This window comes from Protomyctophum bolini, assembly GCF_963924005.1.
Source record: "Protomyctophum bolini genome assembly, chromosome: 2".
In the NCBI taxonomy this organism is placed as follows: Eukaryota; Metazoa; Chordata; class Actinopteri; order Myctophiformes; family Myctophidae; genus Protomyctophum; species Protomyctophum bolini.
In genome coordinates, this window is record NC_137863.1 from 10,966,062 (window position 1) to 10,988,819 (window position 22,758).

Below are 22,758 nucleotides of genomic sequence, written 5' to 3' on the forward strand. Positions count from 1 at the left end.
TATCCACTAAAAAACTTTCATACCCTATATAGCCTACACAGAACAATAATCACATTCTCAATAAAATAATCTGTGACTTGTCATTAACTCAATCATTATATTGTACAATTGGTCGTTGACTCAGTAGTTAAGAAAGATGCCATTGGGGTGTGTGTGTGTGTGTGTGTGTGTGTGTGTGTGTGTGTGTGTGTGTGTGTGTGTGTGTGTGTGTGTGTGTGCGCGCGCGTGCGTGCGCACGTGCGTGTGTGTGTGTGTGCATGTGTGTAAGCATGCAAGCAAGCAATGTGTGTCATTTAGCCCTGACTCAGTTCATCTCTTTTCTCCTCTCCTTGCTCTTGGGTGGGCTGGGGGACGTCAGTGATCCTCTGGACCTGCATGGCCTCCCCAAGCCTCTTCGGAGTTTACCACCACTACCGGCAAGGACATCACGTGTCCTGCTCCGACTGGAGCGGGCCAAGCACCAGGGGCAGGAGCAGAGGAAAGACAGAGAGAGGAGGACCAGCAGGAACCACCTGCAAAGCAGCACTCACGCCCCCACCATTAATGTCACGCCACCCCCTGGCCTGCCTGCTGGTGAGACCCCTCTGCCCATGGAAGTTCTCAAGGTAAGCCCACCTGTACCTGTGGGGAAATAAATAGGGAATAATCTTTTGTATTTAGGACACTGTGAAGTGGATGCCCTCCTGTGGAAATGTCTACTAGCCACACTTGAACTGTGACTGGATCATTGATTTAAGTGTAAATGTTCCGTTTTGTTTAGGTAGCTAATTAAACATGATCACAGACTTCATTTAAGAAATTCCTGTGACTGTGTCACCTTCTGAGAGACAAATACAGCTCTTTCAGAGTGGACTGTGTTAAATCCATAGGGGGATTATCTACTGACAGAATTCCTCTGTTTCCAGACATTTGGCATTCAACATGTTTAATCCTATTTGCTCCACTACACTGATGTGTTTTCACTGCTTTGATTCCTGGTATGTCCAAGTAGACCCCAAAAACATGAGGATAAGAATACTTTTAATGAGACAAAAGACCTTCGCAAGTATCCTGGAAATAGATGGGTTCAAAAATAAATTTATGGAACGAAGTGGTAAGTAACTTACCAACATTCTATATAATATATTACTTAAAAAGACAACTTTTACAGGGTAAGAGCGTATTTTACACAGGCAAACTTGACACATGTCGTGGCTATACTATATATTATCAGAGTCTCGTATTCATTTTCGGCGTTTCAGGGTGCCGACGTTTGGCCAAACCAGCTGGGAAAGAAAGCACACTTTGGACATGTGCAGTATTTATACAGTATGCAATTTGTTTCAGTGATTTTCTATGCCTATGAGTTAAACAGCGTCTTATCTCACTTCATCTGCCATTCATCACAGATATGCATGTGGTGGAATTATTTCCAATGTGTTCTGCAAATTAGAAGATATAGCTTTGCGCTTTGTACCACTGGGTGACAGGCACATTCTTTTGAGGTCACCATAATGATTGATCAATTGTAGAGTTGTGTTAAATACTCTTTCAATCTTTGACGTTTCAGTGTTGATAGCAGACTAAGCAGAGTATCGTAATCCTTTAGTGCTATCATACTTGATTATTTCAGTATGAAATTTCAATCCAGTCAGAGTGGAATTTTGCTTGTGGTCCTGCATTTATTGATTTGTTTTATGCATCTGTGTTAAAAGGAACCTCTATTGTCTGATCGTTTTTTTTTCAGTGCCTGATGATAATGATAATAATACTAATATTTTTTACTACTATAGTACATTCACCTAAACAGAGTGTCCTACTCCTTACTTGGCTAAAAATAGCATAAATGTAGGTGTTACGTGCCAAAGAGTTGATTATGAGGTCATCTTGGGATTGTTGTATCGGAATCTGTCAATACAATGCAATACGTTTTTCCTTAGGAAGGTAGGACTGATTTTAAATACAGGACATATTCAACATTCATGTCTTTCTCATATCTGGCTCTTTTTTATTGCACAGAATACTCAGGGAAATCCTAGTTTCCCGGGCAAGCACATACAACGCTATAGCGCCAGTTTGAACTTGACCTGTGTGTGGATTATCAAAGACCCTCCAAAGCCTTGCAGGCAGGCAAAATTAGCTTAGAGGTACCAGGCAGAGCTGCTGGGCCATGAAAGTGAAAACATTAAGCTCAGATGAGTTTGTCCAAAGGCTGAGAGGGACCCTTAATTAGCCAAGTCACCTCTGACCCCTGCAAGAATCGAGTAAGGAACAAGTTCAGGGATCAAGACAAAGGCAGGCACAGTTTTACCACACATTCAACACTAAGTCAGCAAAGAATGTTCATAATTAGGCCCATTCTTCAGCTTGTTTAAGAAAAGAATACTACTGCATTGAAATTACTGCAGGAGCATCCAACAAATTCAAAATAACAGAAAAGGTATGGTAACTAATCATTTGAAATGGTGGCCCTATATTATTAAGAACTGTGCATACCTACTTAAATACCACCACCTTGTTTGAGTTAATGTTGCATGCTTATACTGTACTTCTGAGCCATTTCTTTGTTGCTATGTATACTTTAAGCAGAACAGATACATAATAAATACTGCAAAGCATTTCATTAATTTAATTATGTTTGCTTAATCAGTGTAGAGTGTTACTCTAGTCTAGTGAATGGAGTCTCAGAGACATATTTCATTCTTTTCATCCAGAGACAGACATATCTCAGAAACGAACAGCATGAAACTATTAGTCAAGGTTGACTAGAACAAATTTACTAGCCAATATAGCATACAACGGAACCCTCATTGTGTTTTGTCAGATCAGAAAGTCCTGTTGCTTGTCTGTCTACCGTACTTTTCCCTGAATTTCCTGCTCCACCCCTCTAGTATCTCTGCCGGTTTTTCAATGTAGATAATTAATCCAGTGCTCTTGTACCACATTGAATCAGATAATAACAAGGAACTACTCAACTGAGGACAAATTGATAAACTTCTTAGTTACCCTGGACACTTCATGAGACAACTATCTCAGAAGAAAGAAACTGGCTAGGAGCACTCTCTTTGCTGCAAACCAAAGATTTATTGGGGCCAATACAGGCTGATGTTTCCGCTGTACGCCTTCTATGGCGTACAGCCGTACACTGTACAGCCTATGGCGGAATGGCACTTTCTAAGATCTACAGACTGCCTCCCAACAGTAATCAATTAAATAACACTATACTATACATATACATGATGTTCAAACTAATATAAGGCAGTAAAAGCACATAAAATAGATGCAAATAAAACTTTAGGGTACAAGGTCACAAAGATTTACTGTAGAGCTTGCACAGTCACTTCATGAGAAACAAGAAAGAGACAGCTGTTCATTGAACCCTCTGGGCTCCACTGTGTCCAAACTGTGCATCCATAATATATGAATAGCCATTTCACAATATCACCATCTCTATATGGGTACAGGCTTGGATGACGTAATTCTACTGCCAACAGCAGTCCCTCAAAAATACTATTCAGTAATGAATAACGCGTATGATGATATAACTTCAAACCTGATCCCACCCCCCAAATCATATCCAGATTCAGTATGTTATAATTGTGTTTACTTAGGGGGGTTGCACTGTCGAGCGATGAGCAGATAACTCACATTTAAAAACGGTTTGTCTAATACAGTATAGTACATATACACATAGCATATAGTACTGGAACTTGTATTTGGAATGATCACCTCTGAGGAGCCATGCCGTAAGCACAACAGGTGTATTCTGATTCACACGTATGTGAAATGCAATCCATTAAACATTGGACTAGCACATGCATCGCTTACTCATTCAGCTGTACGTTTGCAGTCAGTAGTCACACAGAGTTCTACCTCTGTGGTGTGTCCCTGGGTGGGTTCCAACCACAAAAAGATACATTTCATTGTTTCCTTTTGGAGCTAGACAATCTGTCTTGTAACCTATACTGCAGTTAATTATAAGTCAAACCAAGAATATTAAAGAATGCAAATAACGTTTACTACTGTAATTATAAAGTTGGCTTGAATGAAGTTGGTGCTGTTCATAGAGGCATCACAGGCACCACACATCATTGTTCTAACAATAATATTGCTTAATGTAAGTCGCTCTGGATTAAGAGCGTCTGCTAAATGCCTAAATTGTAAATTGTAATAATCACCCGTAGGAGGACATGTTTCAGATACATCATCAGTACAATCCTATTCCTAATACTGAATATTTTCATGGAATCCCATGGGAGTACAGGGCTCCATTTACTGTAGTTAGATGGTCTTCTTTTTCCTGTTGATAGCTGTCTCCTAAATCAGTCTCTGTAGTTGCATTATTACTGGAACTTAAATTGCATTATTTAGCTTATTTAGTCTCCCCCTCCATTGTTGGACACTTGGTGGTTTTATAGTTCAACTGCAACACTCAAGTAGATATGTGTGGTTTCTGGTGTCTATTCCCATCCCACCATGTAAAGAATGCTGACTTCAGAGGTATGTCAACTCCCATGATTAGTTTGATCTCTCCAAAATGTATGTAATTCCCACATTCTCTCTAGCTTCTTTCCATATTTTTCTAACATTTTAGGGGTCTTAAACACTCTCATTTTAGTTTTCCATTATTATTTCCAGGTAGGCCTGTTGCCAGTTTATGATGATTAAAGCATATTTCTTTTACCAGCTTGTGGAGCAAGCAGGTATATTCAGTCGCTGTGCTAGTAGTGACTTTTTTTCATGACTTTCTCGTCTTCCCATAGCCTACTATGAACGGGCGTAAGAGCCTTGGTCTCAGAATTCAATGCGCCGCCAATGACTGAGTGTTTGAATGAAAATCTACCGATAATCACCAGTAGGTGTTATTCAAATGCAATCGAGCCAGCAGGCTCACCTGAGCCTACAGGCTGTGATTAGGAAACGCAGAGATGTCTGACAGTGCAGGAGTTGGTAGGAGTTGGTGTAGGAGTTGGTCGCGTTTTCCGACTATTATTAACACTAACCCTAAATCTTAGTCTTAACCGGCCACATAGTTTCACAATGTTTTCGCTTCGGCGGCAGTAATTTCACTTTTTTTCCTGGTATAATTTGACTGTGTTATTCTTGTTTTCCTACATTTCATCAGTTCAGTGAATTGTATTCTTAAAAACATTAAAACAATACCTGCCAATTCCATCCTTGTTTTGATGAATACATTTACATTTTGTCCAATCAGTATGGAGTATGTTAATACAATATAACTTATAGAATTGGGGTGGTTGTATTTTGTCTCCCTGCTCTTCTATGGAGACATTTAGATCTTGTCAAAGGTCATGTCTCACCTAGACACAGGATCTGACACAAATTTTGTCAGATCCTGTGTCAGCACTTATGCAGGAAACCAGGTTAAAATCTGGGGTAGAAGAGGAAAGTTACATAGTCCATTCATCCATTTTCAACCCAGTCCAGAGTCCCTCTCCTGGGGGATCCCGAGGTGAGAAGTAATCCCCTATCTGGGCCTTAGTCTGCCCTGGGGTCTCCTCCCAGTGGGACGTGCAGTGAGGACCTTCCTAGGGAGATGGTTGGGAGGCAACCGTACTAGATGCCCGAAACACCTTAGCTGGCTCCTTTCCAATCAAAGAAGCAGCGGCTCTCTGAGTCTCTCTCGCGTGACTGAACTTCTCACCCCATATCAGCCACGTGTCTGAGAAAACTCACTTTGTACACTTGTATCCGCAACCTTATTCTTTCAGTCATGGCCCACACTTAGGAGAGTAGGAACGAAGATTGCTCAGTAGACAGAAAGCTTTGCCTTCTGGCTTAGCTCTCTTTTCGTCACAACAGTTCGGCACAGCTACTGCAATACTGCCCCTGCTATGCTCCGATTCTCCATCCTCCCCTCACTCGTGAACACGACTGCGAACCGATCCAGTAAGAGCTGAAGGTCTCGGACCGATGGTGACATCAGATTCACATCATCTGCAAAAAGCAGTAAAGCAGCCCATAGCACACCAAACTGTAGCTCTGGTCCATAGCCTTACTGCTTCTATGATTCTGCCCTGCAATAAAAAATTGTTTTTGAGTGGTGCAACCACTCCCTTACGGAGCTATGTGTGTGGCTGGGTGTGTGGCTGGCTGGCTGGGTGGGTGGGTATGAGCACGGAAATAGCATGGTTGTTTTTCACCACCTGTGCGCAACATAACACACACACAGTACAGTACAGTAGAGGGACCCCCACACGGTAACTCTCTCATTTATCTACTGTTTCGGATGTGGGGCGGCTCACCGGAACCGGGCCGGCACCCTGGCTGTGGTCCTGTGGGTCTGGAACTTCCCGGGGACCCCCACTGTGCACCACTCACTTCACATGGGTGTGATTTTAAATCTCACATGGAAATCAGACCAGCCTCTCCTCTTTAGCGTAAATAAAAAGAACGTTTTTGCTACTCACCAAAACAAAGGAGTCATTAGAAAGCCTACTTTCCTTAGTGGGAGCACTCTGAGCCCCCCACCACACGTATAAACGGTACTTTTTGGCCAAAAGGAGATACTTTTAGTTACTCCAATATTACTCCAATATTTACTCTACCGATATTGCCCAGAGAATTGCCTCATAGAGAATATTCTTCCTCCGGTGAAAAGAAATCCCTTTCTGGCCAAAAAGTACCGTTTATACGTGTGGTGGGGGGCTCAGAGTGCGTACACTAAGGAAAGTAGGCTTTCTAATGAAACAACCCGTCTTTGTATTTGTGAGTAGGTCAAACGTTCTTGAGATTTCCACTAAAGAGGAGGCTGGTCTGAGTTCCATGTGAGATTTAAAAACGAAAGTAGCATAGCCTGCAGGGCAGTAAGGCCCTGTATACCCTCTCCAGCATGACCTCGCCTTGAGATCCTGTCCATGAATATCACAAACAGGATAGGTGACAAGGCGCAGCCTTAGTGCTACTTTAAATATGCAGTGTACTCGGGTGGCAGTGGTTCAGGAGGTAGAGCAATTCTGGGATTCAAGTCTGGGCTTCGGAAGGTTCCAAGTTCAATTGCTCCTCATGGCGTCATGTTGAAGTATTCTTGAGCAAGACACTGACCCGTAACTGCTCCTGACGAGCAGGTTAGTTAACTGTATGGCTGTCTGTGTGAAATAGTGGTGACGTAACACATACTTTGCAAAGCACTTTAGAAAAAAGGCGCTTTATTAATCCACACTATTTGGTAACACATGGTTGGCAAAAGAGATGTGTCAGAAAGTAGAAACATGTTGTTTTTAAGTTTCAATCTTGAATCAGAATAATTCATCAGCAACCTTTATGTGCAATGATTGAGAGAAGGTATACAGTAACACCTAAATATGACTCTTAATTATATTCGGAAGCTATACATTAATTTGAGTATTTTGAGTAAGAATTAAGCTTCAGTTGCAATATGATTTGGTTCATTTCCAACAAACTCTTCCGAATTTACTGTTGGACATTCTACACAATTCATGTGGTCAAAAAACCCATCCAGATCCAGGACTATAATTCAATTTGTATAGCATCAAAGAATGATACAGCAAAAACTAGCCCCAGTTGACTTTTAAATACCATCAGATTTAGCTCCACGTGCAAACTTTGGTGGTTGGGGTGACCTTTTCTCAAAACTCCAGGCACATAGGGCAGAATAAAGCTATATCTTTGTGCTCTTTGATTTGGGGGTAGACTCTGAGCTCGGATAGCTTGCCAAAGCCCAGCAATGAGAAGCCTTTTGTTTCTTTCAGTGAATAGAAGACACTCGAAGTTGCAATCTGATTTTCAAGAAGATTCTTAAAGGAGAATATTCTTCTTGAAGACAAGGAAATCATGACAGAAACACTGTCGTTCAGTAGCTCCTCACTGCACTGCCTGCACCAATCGCTCCCACTTTTCACACAGGCATTGACCATAATATTATGGAGGTCTTAACGAAGCCCTTTTTCCCATTTAACAAATAAGGCATAAGGCGAACCAAGCGGTCGCTTGGGGCCACAACCACTGAGGGGGCCACAACCCCCCCCCCCCCCCCCGGCGTAGCAGGGCAGGGGGGAGCACATAAGATTATGTTGCTTGGGGCCACTAAAGGCCTAGAACCAGCACTGCATGCAGGGAAGAATACTTCCATGTTATACTGCTGTTTTTATTCATTTAAAAAACGGGTAAGGACTAGTATATAATGTTTAGAAAAGTTTAAAATACAGATCTGTTTAGCAAAAATCTGGAAAACTATAATTGCGCCACATCTCTGTGCGTGTGTGTGCGTGTACGGTTGTAATGCACATAACTCGAGAACCGTTTGCTCCACCGACTTCAAATTCAACACAAGCGTTCCAAACCACCACAGGGAGTGCAGTGCCCGGTATCGAGTCGGTCGGACTCACGGTTCTCCAGAACCACCACAAAAGGCTCTGGTCAGGCTCTGCCAGTGGGCCTAATCAGTCTAAGTCCCCTCACCTGTGCAATTTCCAGCCTCTGCCTCAGCCAATTGATTGCCATGGCAACCCCACACCTGCAAATTGATTCCTTAACCACTCCACTTTTCACAGTCAGTTTGCACTCTTCAGACACAGGCAGACCGGCAGATACAGAGATCTCCATGTAGGACACAGACAGATTAAACGGGTGCTATGACGGGTATTATTAGGTTCCCAAGTTGCATCGTTCTCAAGTAGGCCGATGGCCGACGGGCACTTATAGGTCTAGTTATAAGTAATTATTGTGTATAATAGCCCTCGTGCAAGCAAGGACCAGAACTTCCTCTTAACAATGGGTTTCCTAAACTGCCTAGAGCTACATGATGAATGGCTGTGTGTCAAAGAGAGAGCCATGTCAAAATGCAGGCCAAGTTTTGAATTGAGCAAAGGGCAAGATTTCTACCAGAATAGTTATTTTGGCTGTCACGACAACACAACAACATATTTGCTTTAATTGTAGTGCCACAGTTTTAAATGCAAACCTTTTTACAAATAAAATATATTCTGATTGAAGGATAGGTTCACTGTTTTTCAACCCAGACCATATCACCAATAATTTTGCTTTAGTATTGAGAATTGTAACTGCCATATGCCATATCGTCTAAACCAGGGGTGGGCAACTTTGACGATGGAGACGATATTGCATATTATTGTCGTAGCAAAATAGCCGATCAAAACGCGTTGCAGTGCAACTGTGCAACACGATTTTAGCTTGTAGATCAGCTATTTTTGCTATATTTGAATTGATATCCTGAATAATCTTTTGTAATTTTTGAATTGGAATCCTAAAAAGTTAACTTTTTATTTAATTTCAAATGCATTTAGTTATAGTTATGTTAACTTTATGAACTAAATACAAATACATTGAACATAAAAAGACAATAACATTGTAATACTATAATCATTAAGCTACATGTATAGAAGTAATTAAAGTCGGTCATGTTTGAATGTTTGGAATTGTAACGGCTGAAATCAATAATATATCAGTATTCCAATTAACCTGCATTAAGTGAAGGTGGGGACCCCAGGCCGCAAGTTGCCCATCAAATGTTTGGAGGACAAAAAGTGATTCCAAATCAAATGTGATATTACTATAATTAAAAAGTATGTTCTGAATAAGCATTAATTACACGTTTTTGAAGTCCTGAACTATTGCCCCGTCTATAGAGGATCCAGCCGAAGCGTAATCTTCTCAATACTAAAGCTATCTGTACTGCTGTGCTAATACCGGTATGCATGATTGATTATAAATGATGGGAATCAATATTGTCACATTCTGGGTTAAAAAATGAAGCAAAACGATCTCTAAAATGAGCATTCCAGTGATTTTATATTTATAGAACTCAACTAGAGCTCTGTCACTGAACTGATGACACTGATGGATTTTGGACATCTCGCCCTCATAGCATGATGTGAGCATCTTTTGTTTAAATGGTTTCCACTGTCACAGCAAGTTTGGCTGAAAGATAGCATATCCCCACATTAGACATGATAGTAAAGCTCTCTGAGTTTATGTTGTGGCTAAATCAAGCTCCGTTGTTTGACACTTAAACACGCGCATCTTCCTAATCCCATAAAGACTTGACGTTTCCCATTCTGGACGAAGAAGGTTACATTCTTGCCAAAAGTTTCTATAGCCATAGGCTGGGTTAGGAGCAGAGAAGACATGTCTTTGTCCCAAACTCCTCCTCTTGATGAAGTACCCTATCATCACAGTACTGTAGCTGCTATTGCTGTAAAGTTAGAGAGTTGGAACTAAGGACATCGGGCAAGAGAGCAAACCAATTCCCCTGCAGCTATATGGTGGTACCCAACACATAGCTATATAGCCATCATTTAAACTCAAATGACCTTATTGTTCCCAACCCAGTACTGTGAATATTCAATGCTTTGCCTTAGATGACTTAATACAACTCAAATGATATGTTTTCCTTACTAATCCTACAACTAAAAGACAAAAGGCGTAATTTGACAGTTTTGGACAAATTTTAACTGTTATATTAGTTGCCAATCACACAGATGCAAATATGCCGGAATACTATATCTGCAAATATGTCAGCAATATGTCATATTTGCCTCTCTACAAACGGTCTGTTGGCAGTGTATAAGCCTTTATTCTACTGGTTACAATGCATGCTGTCTGTGTTCATTCTTATTACAATGTAAGACTAGTCTGGGCAATTTGTAGTTTCCTCAATACATGTTTTGATGCAAAGGCTGGTTTAACGTTAGTTTAAGGTTTAAATACTGGTCCTAGAATGTGTGCTGGGGAATAGAGACATTTTCTTGCTATGGAGCCATTGCCCATTTCCCCAATTTCGTACCAATGTGTTATTATCTATCATTGACAGTCGACAATATATATATTATCCTCAGTGATTTAACATTATCCACCTGTTAATCAAACAGGTGGATAATGTTTGATATCCACCTGTCACCTGTTATATCCACCTGAGTATACAAACTCAGTGTACGCATAGATGACAGTTTTATTCCTAGATCTCAGATTAATGGATTTGGCCTTTGACATTTTTAGTACTAAGTTTAGTCGTATCCAATCAAAGACTACATTTTAGTCAGAAGATATCTGCAGCATAATAAAGTGTAGTATCCCTGCTGTACATTTGTATAGTTTACGCAAAACAGATGGCAAAAAGTCATTGGTAGAGATGATGGAATACAGGAGTGGTCCAAAGCAGCTAGACTAAAGAGCTCAACTCTATCCCTTCACAGATAAACACGCTGCCTTTATAAAAATCACACCCGTGTGAACTGAGTGGTGCAACTCCCCCCCCCCTCCCCTCTCTCTCTCATTAGCAGGCAACAGTGCCTGCTCTCTGTTTCTGGCACAACAGCGCCCCTACTGGTACTAGTCATACTCGTGCAGGTGAACACGGACATTGCTGTTTCTTGGAGTGGTTGCACCACTCAAAAACCGAACTGAAAAATAACTCATACACAATGGCACTTCAAATGCCGTGCTAAAATCGAGTAACACTGCACCTCATCTTAGAGTTGTAAAACAGACATTGCAGTCAAATAAATCTTGACCGGTCACATCAGTTTACTGATTACTGGGAGAATAATGATGGGAAGGGATTGCTTTTCTTAAATGTCAATCTGCCATGTTTAGGTAAGGGAATTATATTGCTCTTTTCCAGATAGTAGGCTATATAGTATACTAATACCATTATCATCTATTAGACATGTATTTAATTATATATGACATACTGGATGGGACCGGAAATGTGTGAGACAAAGTACACTATTGAGCATGTCAGTGCCCCTAAGCCATGTTTAGAAAGGGCCACAGCTTCCTCATGAAGGTTGCATGTTTGTGGGTTTCTCTGTGTGTGAAGCTACACAAATAAACATATCTTATTTAAGCAGAGGGAGTTTTCAGACCAGCATACAGTAGGCTTGTAACGAGTTAATGAAGTTGCATGAATGGTGTTGCTTCTTCTTGGGGGTCAAGAAATACTCACTGTGTCTCGAAATGTTATTTGTCCTTAAGGCAGGAGACAAAAACGTACACCCATGTGCTCTTCTTGGGAAGGTGATGAACCTCTTTATGAATAAAGGGGGAGACAGTGTTGCTCTAGGGAGTGGAGAGATACAGCTCTTAATGACTGCCCTTAACCCAAAGGTTTTGGCTGAAGGAAAAGGCCACAGCGAGAAGCAGAAACAAAGAAATGCTCTACCATGAGAAAACAAAGAACGCTTTCTCTGACTTATCGATGAAGGTCCTATCAAGCCAAGGGGCATTTCCCCTGCGTGTGTTCACCTCTCCATGTCAGAGTCACGGTTTCCAGTTATCTAAACAAAGACCTCCAACTGTTCACACAGTTTTTACTGCAGACCTTTGTGTTATTTGAAGAAACCACCGATATTGCTTCATCCTACATGAGGCACGTAAAATACCTCTGGATCCAAATGAATACATCTTTGTGTTGATGCTATATACAGTACTTTGTTGACTGACTGTGTCTTGCAATGAAAAAGCATAATATTTAAACACTGAAAGGTTTTTCCAGTGGAAAATACGTCGTTTTTGTCTGCCACCGAATTATAAATCAACCTTTTTGCTAATGTCCTATATACATAAGATTGAGAATTTGCTTAACCATGTATTTGTAGATGAGTTTTGACATCTACAAGGACAATAAGCTGTGTGTTTATGCATTCATTGATAAAGAGGAAACATGGTACTGTACATCATGCCCAGAAGCAAAACCCCCACACTCTATAATGTCAATAATGAGGCGTATAAAAAGGCATAAGTAAAACAGGTTATGGCAATGCTTCAGAAAACATTGGTGCTATTTTTTTTGCTATCAGTCTTTACGGAATATTGTGTCCATGGCCTAAAGGACAGTTAATCAAGTAGGTTGTTGTGAGACTTGGAACAATCACAGCATTATAACTGTACATGTCCAGGCAGAAACTAGACATGTACAGTAATCCCTTTTATGTTTCTATAGCTAACAGCTAACCATGAATTGTCTTTTCACTCAAATGCTAATTGCATTAAACAGTAAATGAAGCTTATACAGTACAGTAGCAAATAGTGTACATGCCTCTATTCACATAACATCACATTATGCATTACATTACATTTATCATGGATGTATCAAATACGAAGTTGACTGGAGATATTGACAGTAAAACCTTTAGTATTCGTTGTTACAAGATACAAATGCAATACACTGTGCTATAAAATACTATATAAAAGATACTGTATACGTCTACTTCAGGAATAAGGACAAGCTGAATGGTATGGTACATTTGTGAAAACTATGTTAATAGATTTGTAACAGTCATTGGACTTTAGTTTGTAAAGCCTCAACAAGGCTCTTGCCAACTGCCATTTATTCATACCCTACAAATGGCTTGTTGGTTTTGTTGGAGACAGCTTATGGTTAAGAGTAAGTATACAGTAATTTGAAAGAGGGGATGCTACACTATACTGACATTTAGTTTTACAGGCTCCTGTTTAAGAAAACATGGGCTAAACTACACAATGTCAATGTGTTCATTACACACAGTAGATTTAAAATGAATGGTGATTTTAAGATGAGCAAATGAAAGGCTAAAATTATGTTTAGTTTCCATGTCCTTAACAGTGTATAGGTATGTGACAAAACCAGTTCAGACAAAACCTACTTGTAGGTATTTGTAAAATATTAAATGTGAAAAAATATGGTATGTTTGTGTGTGCGTGCGAGCGCACAAGTAAAAGTATAAAACATATCTTTCTAAAACATGCATGTCATGGCAGATCCAAATACAGCAAACTAATTGCATTAGTCTCACTTTATGTGTCCATTATCTTACAGTAAAAGGTCCTGGGAGAGGGTTTACAGTACGTTCTCATAACATGGCTACTGTGAATGGCTAAGGCATTGAAGAGGAATAAATGTAACAATTAGCATAATATTACAATTATGAAGTAATGAAGTACAGTAGCTGCATACTTTCTGTCATACAAATGCAGTCCCTGAAAAGGGACAGCTTTGACTATAACAAGTTTGATTTCATAATTGTGCCAAAAGGTCTGAACCAGATCAAAATTAAATAACCTCCAATATGTTGCAGTTTCCTTCTATTGACTGGTGTGCTTAGAACTGACAGGATGGATGATCTTTGATCTAATTTGCTATTGTGATAGGCCTAATATGATAAAATAGTTGTTTAACTACGGTAATCAATGATTTGCTTTGTTTTAAAACATGCAAGCAACATTCACATTATTCTATGGATAAATAACCTGGGCAATTGATTGCAACCCTTGTTTCCTGGTGGTTTGTGGCTCAATTTAGAACCTTAAATCCACAACACAGTAAAAATCCAGTGTGTTGAGTGTTGATTTAATTTAACTTGAAAATTGAACAAATTCACTCTGGATGAATAAATTAACATGATGATTATACCCCTTGAAATCTATCTTGGACACTGTTGCAGTTTTAATCTTCTTTGCACTATAGCATACAGGGAAACACTTGCAGAGTGAGAGCACAGATTAGGAATGTGGATGTTTTTCTTTCCTCATCTATGGGGGATAGTATCAAGAGTGACTTGTACAAATTGAGCTGAAAGGTAAACGTAGATAAAATAACATATTGGAGCACTGCATTTCCAGCACGCTTTGGAAATCCTCAACATTGAGAACATTGATGTTAGCATCAATTTCAATCAATTGAAAGTACGAGCAAATAAATAAATAGGTGTCTATTAGCATTTGGTTCTAAATATCATATATACCGTACATTTGGATTTTCCTACAGCCAGTTTGTAAAGGCACAATGGCGTTGATTGTATCCATGGTGCTCAGAACAAATAATGTTTTATACTAGACGAGCATAACTAAAGATGAAACGTTACTTGGCCCTCGGCGAGCAGACTAGTGGCCCTCTAGCAGAATGATCTCTTTGTAAGATGGAGCTTGTGACGTCAAATGAACTCTATATAGACATAAATTCATAGTTTAGCTAGAAACAACACAACAGTGGGAGGATGGTTGTCTTTCACCTCCCCCTTTTCTTATTTTGCGTAACTAATGATCTTTAAATCCTTGATAAACTAAGTTGACTAGTGGCTCCTCTTATTTGCACATTGGCTTGTGGCTTGTTGCTTGTTGTTCACTCTGTTGACTGACCACTCAAAGGGATTATCTTCTGCTTGTAGATACTTGCTTACCATTCATTTTCTTAGAAAATGTTGGAGATGCTTGAATATAGCCATTATCAGGTGAGATGATCTACAATGTTCTATGTTTAAACTATGTAACTTGTATGGATTTGGAAATATGTAAATACAGCAATGTACAATGCAATTTACTCAGATGAAGCTACAGTATAGCCTATCAATATGTACTGTTTGCTGTATTGCTACATCCTCTAGCACATTATGAGGACTCAGAATAAGGGCCTTATCTTGTGCCACATTTTATAGTTCATAGACAATCTACATCGACACATTGTGAGCTTGTAGATTGGATATTTTAAATATTTTAAAAGGTTTTTCAAAATAGTAAAAATAAATAAGGGATATAGCAAGATATAGCCCTAAATGTTCCGTGATCACTATAAGTTTGATTCTGGTGCTCTTTAACCCAACGCATAGTACTATGAATGGACCCACTGTGTTGTTTTATATCACTTTATGGTGCATGAAACCACTGACTGATCTTATCACTGGCCATATAGCTCACTGTTGCCGGCGACCCTTGCGATCAGAGTTTTGCATTCAGTATGACCAATGTTGTGAATGCAGCTTCTGGGGTTTGAGAGGTACTAAATGTGGACTGTGTTTCTAATTGAAAAGAACTGATTGAACCACACTTCTTTCATTCTCATTTTTGGCAAGCGACATGGTCATACGACAAAGTATAATTTAGGCAATGCTCTGCACTTTTGTAGTCACAGTAACACTATATACTTTGGAAGGGGTTACTTTTAAAAAGGAATTGATTACAGATTCCTGATTGACTGCTTAAATTTAGTCGGTACTAAAATACAGTTTCCTAAATGTGATTTGTGTGATTAGTGCCACATCAGTTTGCTATGGTATATCCACAGGTGAACCAGGTACTCACCCGTCTAGAAAGAGGCAGATAGAAGATGCCTCAAAGACGATCATCGCTGATAACCAATTATCCATCTGATCTAAAGAAAAAAGAAAAGAAAGCCTGAATGTATTTCAAAAGTACTTTTCTTTCTGTCTTGCATAGCCACAGACCCACCTGGAGAACCCCACTAAGTACCACATCCAACAGGCTCAGAGGCAACAGGTGAGGCAGTATCTCTCCACCACTCTGGGAGGAAAAGCAGGCAGCCAGTGCCCAAGCCAGCCCCCGGAGCACGGCATGCCCCCCGGGCCTGGCAGCAGCGCCCCCAATAGCCCCATGGCACTCCTCACCCTCAGCTCCAACTGTGAGAAAGAGGTACAGTTTGAGAGAGAGGTACAAACCTTTTCATGTCAAGGACCCCACGTTGAGTTGATCCTATGTTTCAGAATACCAAGAACAGCTGTGTACAATCCAACATGTGCATGACAAAACCAGCAACTTCATATTTTATGTAATAGATTTCATGACAGTGGGAATGTTAATGTGTCATGTCTTGTGTTGCAGATGGATGACGTTATTGATGATATAATTAGTCTTGAATCAAGTTACAATGAAGATCTTCTTGGACTTATGGACCCAACACTCCAAATTACAAACACGGTAACTAACTTTAAAAAAGGCCCCTTTGCCCTGGCAGTACATGTATTATCATGCATAAATCAAGACAATTTACGTCTTTGTACTGGCCTATATGACACATTTGTGACTGATTGATGTTTTTTTTTTTTTTTAATGCTCATGCAAGACATATTTGTACACATCTGTCAAAAGCATAAAACACAAAAAAGCTTGAGAGCTTATTTCCATTGTGGCCCTTTAAGTAAATGTGTGTGTAAACTGAGTGCCATAAATAAAACCAATAATAAATAGATTCACACAATTTCAATGTACTAGACAAGTGAAATAGCAAGTGAAAAGAACAACATGGGTACGGACTACGGACAATAGAGAATACACTGAACAAAAAAATACATTTTCCCCCACCCCCCATTCTATAGCTACCTGTTTCTGGCAACCTTCTGGACATGTATGGAAACCAAGGACTTCCACCGCCAGGCCTCGCTATTAGCAACTCCTGTCCCTCCAGTCTACCCATCAAAAGGGAATATGCAGGTGATTTCTCAAGTGGATAATAGTATTTACTTGTTTGTTTTAGCATTTGCCACTACTTGCAGCATACTGTAGCCTACAATACTGTGCTGTATGGTACATTCTGATGATAATTTAACTGTCAATTTAATTGATAAATAAATTAATACTGTACACGAAAGAAAGTAATTGCAACTACTATTTGATCCAACGATTAGAATAAGGTATCATGATCACAAAAAGGTATACTGTATATGTTTTTTAAACAGAATGAATGACGAATATAACTTGTGTATTGTCTACTGTATGCCTATATTGTGTCCAATCCAGCTTCTGGCATGATGCACGTACTCGACAAGCCTGGACCCTGTAGCCAGTATGAAAACTATCAAAGGCAAGAGGGCTATCCAGTAGGTAAGCAAAGCAAACCAAAGCAGAACAAACAATTTAGTATTTTTATATTTTAAGTATTGTGTGTGTATAATGAAATACATATATATCAAATTGCACAATAACAAACTTAAGTAGTGCAAAAACATAGATGTCATTTTGGAACTCTCGCATGTAGTAGCCTACAGTACATGTAAATGTTTGCTTGTTGTCAAAGCTTATGGAAAACAATGCAATAATCTAACATGTTTCCCAAATTACAAATAGATAAACATACTTATTTACTGGGTTTTCATTTACCCATTCAATTTGTATTGTTATCTTTTTCAGAGGCTGAGGTCCGGGCAATGGCAAAAGAGAGGCAGAAGAAAGATAATCACAATTTAAGTAAGTCAGCCTGGATATATATCTTTGATCGTTTAGAGCTAGAAGTTGGCTCAGATGTTTATGATCATATTTTTGCATGTTTGTTCTCGCAGTCCCGCCCCCCGTCATGACGACGCCAGGCCCAGGAAATGATTCCCAATGCATTTTTCCCATAGACATTTTAAAATGTATTTATTTAAAGGACAAAGCCAACTGGAGTTGTGACAAATCATGACAATAAACACAATATTTTATAAGAAAAACAACCTGCCGTTTTTTTCTTCTTTCTAATTCGTTGTTCGGCCCAAAATAATGTGTTTGTTGTCATGATTTGTCACGACAAGAGTTGGCTTTGTACGACGCTTAAAAGGTCTTTAAATAAATACTTTTTGAAAAGTCTATGAGGAAAATGAACGGAGAATCATTTCCTGGGCCCTGGTAGGGGGCGGGACTGCGACGCTCTATATGGTCATGCTATTGGTCAGCCTTCCATATTGGGGTTATTATTATCATTCCAATATTGATATCAAATCTAATTGAATGTTTTACATTCAATAATATAAAACAGTGTACATAAAATTGGTTACCACAGAGAACATGGTAAAATGTACTCTTTAGTGTACATTTGAGTGTGCATTATAATTTGATGTTTTGAAACTCTCGTTATTAAACTTGTTGAAAAATTAACAAAATCCATTCTTGGGCAGGATTAAAAAGTTGGTTTTGTAAAGTGATGATTATTTTGTTGTTTTACTTTACATATTATACCAAAGACTCGGTTCATTAGATTTCTGTAATTTTAGTTTATTTATTCTATATTATTATTCTTCATTATTAATTATTATATATATTTTTTTTTACATTTAGTTGAACGAAGGCGGCGGTTCAACATCAACGATCGTATCAAAGAACTTGGAACCTTGATTCCAAAGTCAAACGATCCGTGAGTATTTATTCATCCAATTTTATCTTAAATTTATTTTACTATCCTAATTTTCTTGATCTCAAAAGCCTTGGAATGTGACGGGTTTTTAGCACCCAGGGGGCCTTTAAGAAGTCTATGTTGTCATGGTCAGCTGCTTAGCCGACTCTGACTGGAGACGTTTGTCCCTTGTATGCCTCAGGGACATGCGCTGGAATAAGGGCACCATTCTGAAAGCCTCGGTTGACTACATCAGGAAGCTCCAGCGGGAGCAGCAGAGAGCTAAAGAGCTGGAGTGCCGACAGAGGAGGCTGGAGCATGCAAACCGCCACCTCATGCTGCGTATACAGGTAAAGAGGCCAAGCTACTGTACCACGCCCGCGTTGTCTCCGTTACATTTGTACACCCTCTGAGTTCCAAATGTAATCAAATGGACCGGGTTGATTTTATGTCATGGGAAGTGATGTTATGGAGCATGTGTTGCTTGTAGAGCCGGACACAAGCCTGGACTGGGACAAAGATTCGGCCCTGACATTTTCACGGAATTTGGCCCAGGCTGGCCCACCGCAACCAGTGCGCAGATACTCGACCAACTTTTGGGGTCGAGGCACATAAAAATACTTGAAATAAATAATCCCTTAATACCACCACTTTTACAGAACATAAATGATACACAACCAACAGACAACTAATTTAACATTTGTCCCAGACCGGCCCAACACCCGGGTCGGCCCACCAGACATATGTCTGGTACGTTAAGTATCAGACCTGAGCCAGTGCCCAAAGGGCACCGCTGTAGAGGCTCCAACGGGCACCGCTTATATCTATAAATGCACTACGTCTCTGCATGTCTGTCTGTGTGTACGTCTGTAATGCACGTAACTCGAGAACTGTTTGCCCCACCGACTTAAAATTTGACACGCGCGTTCCACACCCGTGCAGGGAGTGCAGTGCCCGGTGTCGAGTGGGTCGGACCAGTGTCCTTACATGGAGCTGGCCTGTTCTGACATCACATCACTCTACATTTGGGCATGCCTGACACAGACCTCCATATATAGGAATAAAGGGGCACAGAGAGACAGATACAGAAATCTCCATACTGTATATGGGCATAAAAGGGACACAGACAGATGGGTGGAACAGGTACTCTGACATGGTATTGCATAGCCGGGTGCCGTGGGGCATGGATCTCCAACTTCCATCGTTACAGACTCTGTGCTCTACAGCAGGGCACCAGTCTAGTTAAAGTAAAACAGTCTTGATTGATGACATGAGATGACATGACAAGTTAATTTTGTGTATTCTTCTATAGGAGCTAGAGATGCAGGCGCGTGCTCACGGCCTCACCGTGGTGTCCTCCCCTTCCATGTGTACTTCAGAGCTGATGGCTCGGGCAATCAAACAAGAGCCCTTGTTGGGCGAATGCCCCGCAGAGCTCTACCAGCATTCCTCAGGCCTTGACATGTCACCCCCAACCACCTTGGACCTCAACAATGGCACCATTACATTTGACCAGATCCACACAGATGCCAGTGGAGACATTGGATCATACGGAAGCTCCAAGAGCAGCAAACTGAAGGACAACCTGTCGCCCATCACCCAGAGCGACACCCTGCTGTCGTCCGATTCTCCCAGCACCTCCAACAGCAGCAGCCGCCGCAGCTCTAGCTGTAGCATGGACGATAAAGACCTCGGCTGTTAGCAGCACCTGACGCCGCAAACCAAAATGACAGTTCTATCTGTAGCATTCCCTTCACAGAGGCCGCTGCCATGACACAAATCCTCTTCAATTTGCAACTTTGCATTTAAGAGTATTCTTGAAGCTACAGTACTACTATGTAGAAAAGCTACTGAGTCCGCTTTTGCTTTTCCTTCAACATTTCTTAAAGGGAGATATCACTGAATTTATGGTTTTCAGATATGTTACTATAACCTACTAGTTCAGTTTTACTGACAATCTAAAAATAATAATGTGAAGGTGCAACATTTTATAGCATGTCTCCAACGTAGATCTGGGACTTCATGTGCAGCAGCCTGTGATGTCAGTCGTCTACGACCAGGTTTAGCCCTGACCCGAGCCTCATTGACTAACCGTTATACAATTCAAAACAATATTTCTTAACAGTATTAAACATATTTATGAATAAAGTGGTACTTCGATGGTCTACTGGCAGTGTACATACGTTTGGTGCAGATCAGTCCAGTGGTTTGCAAGATTAGCTATCTGGCCAGACAGACAGACACAGACTGGAAGCCAAAAGTCCCATGTTCGATTCCAGGCTTGAGCAAAGTTTATTTGAAAAGGATCCACATTGCCATGGCATCCCATGGCAATCAGTTAGTCTTACTGGGGTCCACACAAAAACAGTGTCAGTGTCCCTGAGAAAGGGTTAGGGTTAAATGCTTTCCGAGAGCAACAACTAACGGCTGCTCCTATAGTAGTTATAGGATGGGTAAAATGCACTGGCTGTGTCATAGAACGGCTAACCTCCAGCAGAGATAGCTTCATAAAGTAAAAGAGTCTTCATTTTAATGACATCACAAAGTATCTTCTACTTTCCTTTTTTGATTTACGTTGAACTGCAGTAGCTCAACAATTCATCAATTGACTGCTAAACCCCTTAAAGTGGGAATAATTCAGTGTCACCACATGTGGCGTTTCTCTAGCAAAGGAAAAACACAAAGAATTCACTGGTGTTTGGAATGATCTGAGCACTGGGTAATGGACTAAATATTTAGATGTTATAACACTGCAGCTGAGGGTAATAATAAGGTTAATTGTGGTTGTGTTTTATTTTGATGTTTCTGTGAGCCAGTATCAAATTAACTGCACAGGAGTTGCCCATGCATTCCCCCCCCCCCCCCCCCCCCCCCCCCCCCCCCATTTTTAAACTTCATTAAATCCAGGATTATTACCTTTTTTATTATCTTGTTGTTTGTATTGTTGTATTAGCAGTCTCTGTGGAGTATGTCCCCGCAATGTTTCACTACTTGTACCTGTATGAGCGAGTGACAAATAAATCCCTCTTAATTCTCTCGATTCTTGATTCATAACGGTGCACAGTAACACTTAAGTGAAACACAGCCACGATTAGTGTTACTAGGTCTCCCTCTACCTGTTCTGGGGTGAATTTACAAAAGACCAGCGAGCACCACAGGTGTGCTCCGCCACCCTTACAGCGTATTTACGAATGCAATACACCAAAATGTCTGATGTGAAAAGGCTTCAATTGGAGTTTTATCAATATTTTGGGATATCTCATATCCATTATCTAATTTGACAATTGTGTAGCCTACCAAATGTTGGGATTTTACAACATACATCTAATTGTTAGGAATATGGTATCAAGTTACAGAATATTACCTTTTTTTGTAATTCAGAGATGGGCCCTTTTTGTATAATTATACATCAAAAGGTTGTGATTTTCTACTGATGAATTTTCTTATTTATTGCAGCCGTGTAACCATGCTATTGATCTTTTTCTTATTCTTATATGGTCTCAGACTTCTAGTATAGTTACATTCTAGTTTGCCACACCATACTTCTATGGAATAGATAGAAATTACATTTTATGTTCAACAAGAGCCTTAACAACTCACTGCAGTGTTTCATAAGCCGTGGGTTTAGCACCCAAAATCTGTCATGGACTGATTCATAATCTGATGGTTCCACACATGATAGAAGCACTGGTCTTTAACAATTACCAGTGGTGGGAGAAAAAAATACTCAAATGTTTTAAGTAAAAGTACCAATACTGCAATATATAATACTTATTGTATGTAATAAAAGTCCGGAATTCAAAATGTACTTAGTATTGGCATCACTATGTACTTAAAGTACCAAAAGTTAAAGAATTGTGAGCTTGTAGATCGGCTATTTTCAAATGGCTGAAATGTATAATTATGAAATGGTTTATGTATGT

The 22,758-nt window shown here is 40.1% G+C and overlaps 1 protein-coding gene across 3 annotated transcripts; it reads left to right on the forward strand.

The window, feature by feature from the left end:
• Positions 1–498: 498 nt before the first annotated feature.
• On the forward strand, positions 499–21,308 carry mitfa (melanocyte inducing transcription factor a). 3 transcript variants are annotated; one of them, XM_080792755.1, is made up of 9 exons: positions 499–605; positions 16,171–16,383; positions 16,573–16,668; positions 17,067–17,181; positions 17,488–17,571; positions 17,878–17,934; positions 18,781–18,856; positions 19,038–19,185; positions 20,148–21,308. In XM_080792755.1, the coding sequence occupies exons 1-9, from the start codon at positions 591–593 to the stop codon at positions 20,535–20,537; spliced, it is 1,194 nt and encodes a 397-aa protein (XP_080648881.1). In that variant the 5' UTR covers positions 499–590; the 3' UTR covers positions 20,538–21,308. The 3 variants fall into 3 exon arrangements, with proteins under 3 accessions (XP_080648881.1, XP_080648879.1, XP_080648880.1); XM_080792753.1 differs by lacking the exon at positions 499–605 and adding an exon at positions 15,072–15,188 and having other exon boundaries at positions 16,171–16,401; XM_080792754.1 differs by lacking the exon at positions 499–605 and adding an exon at positions 15,072–15,188.
• The last annotated feature ends 1,450 nt before the right edge of the window (positions 21,309–22,758 follow it).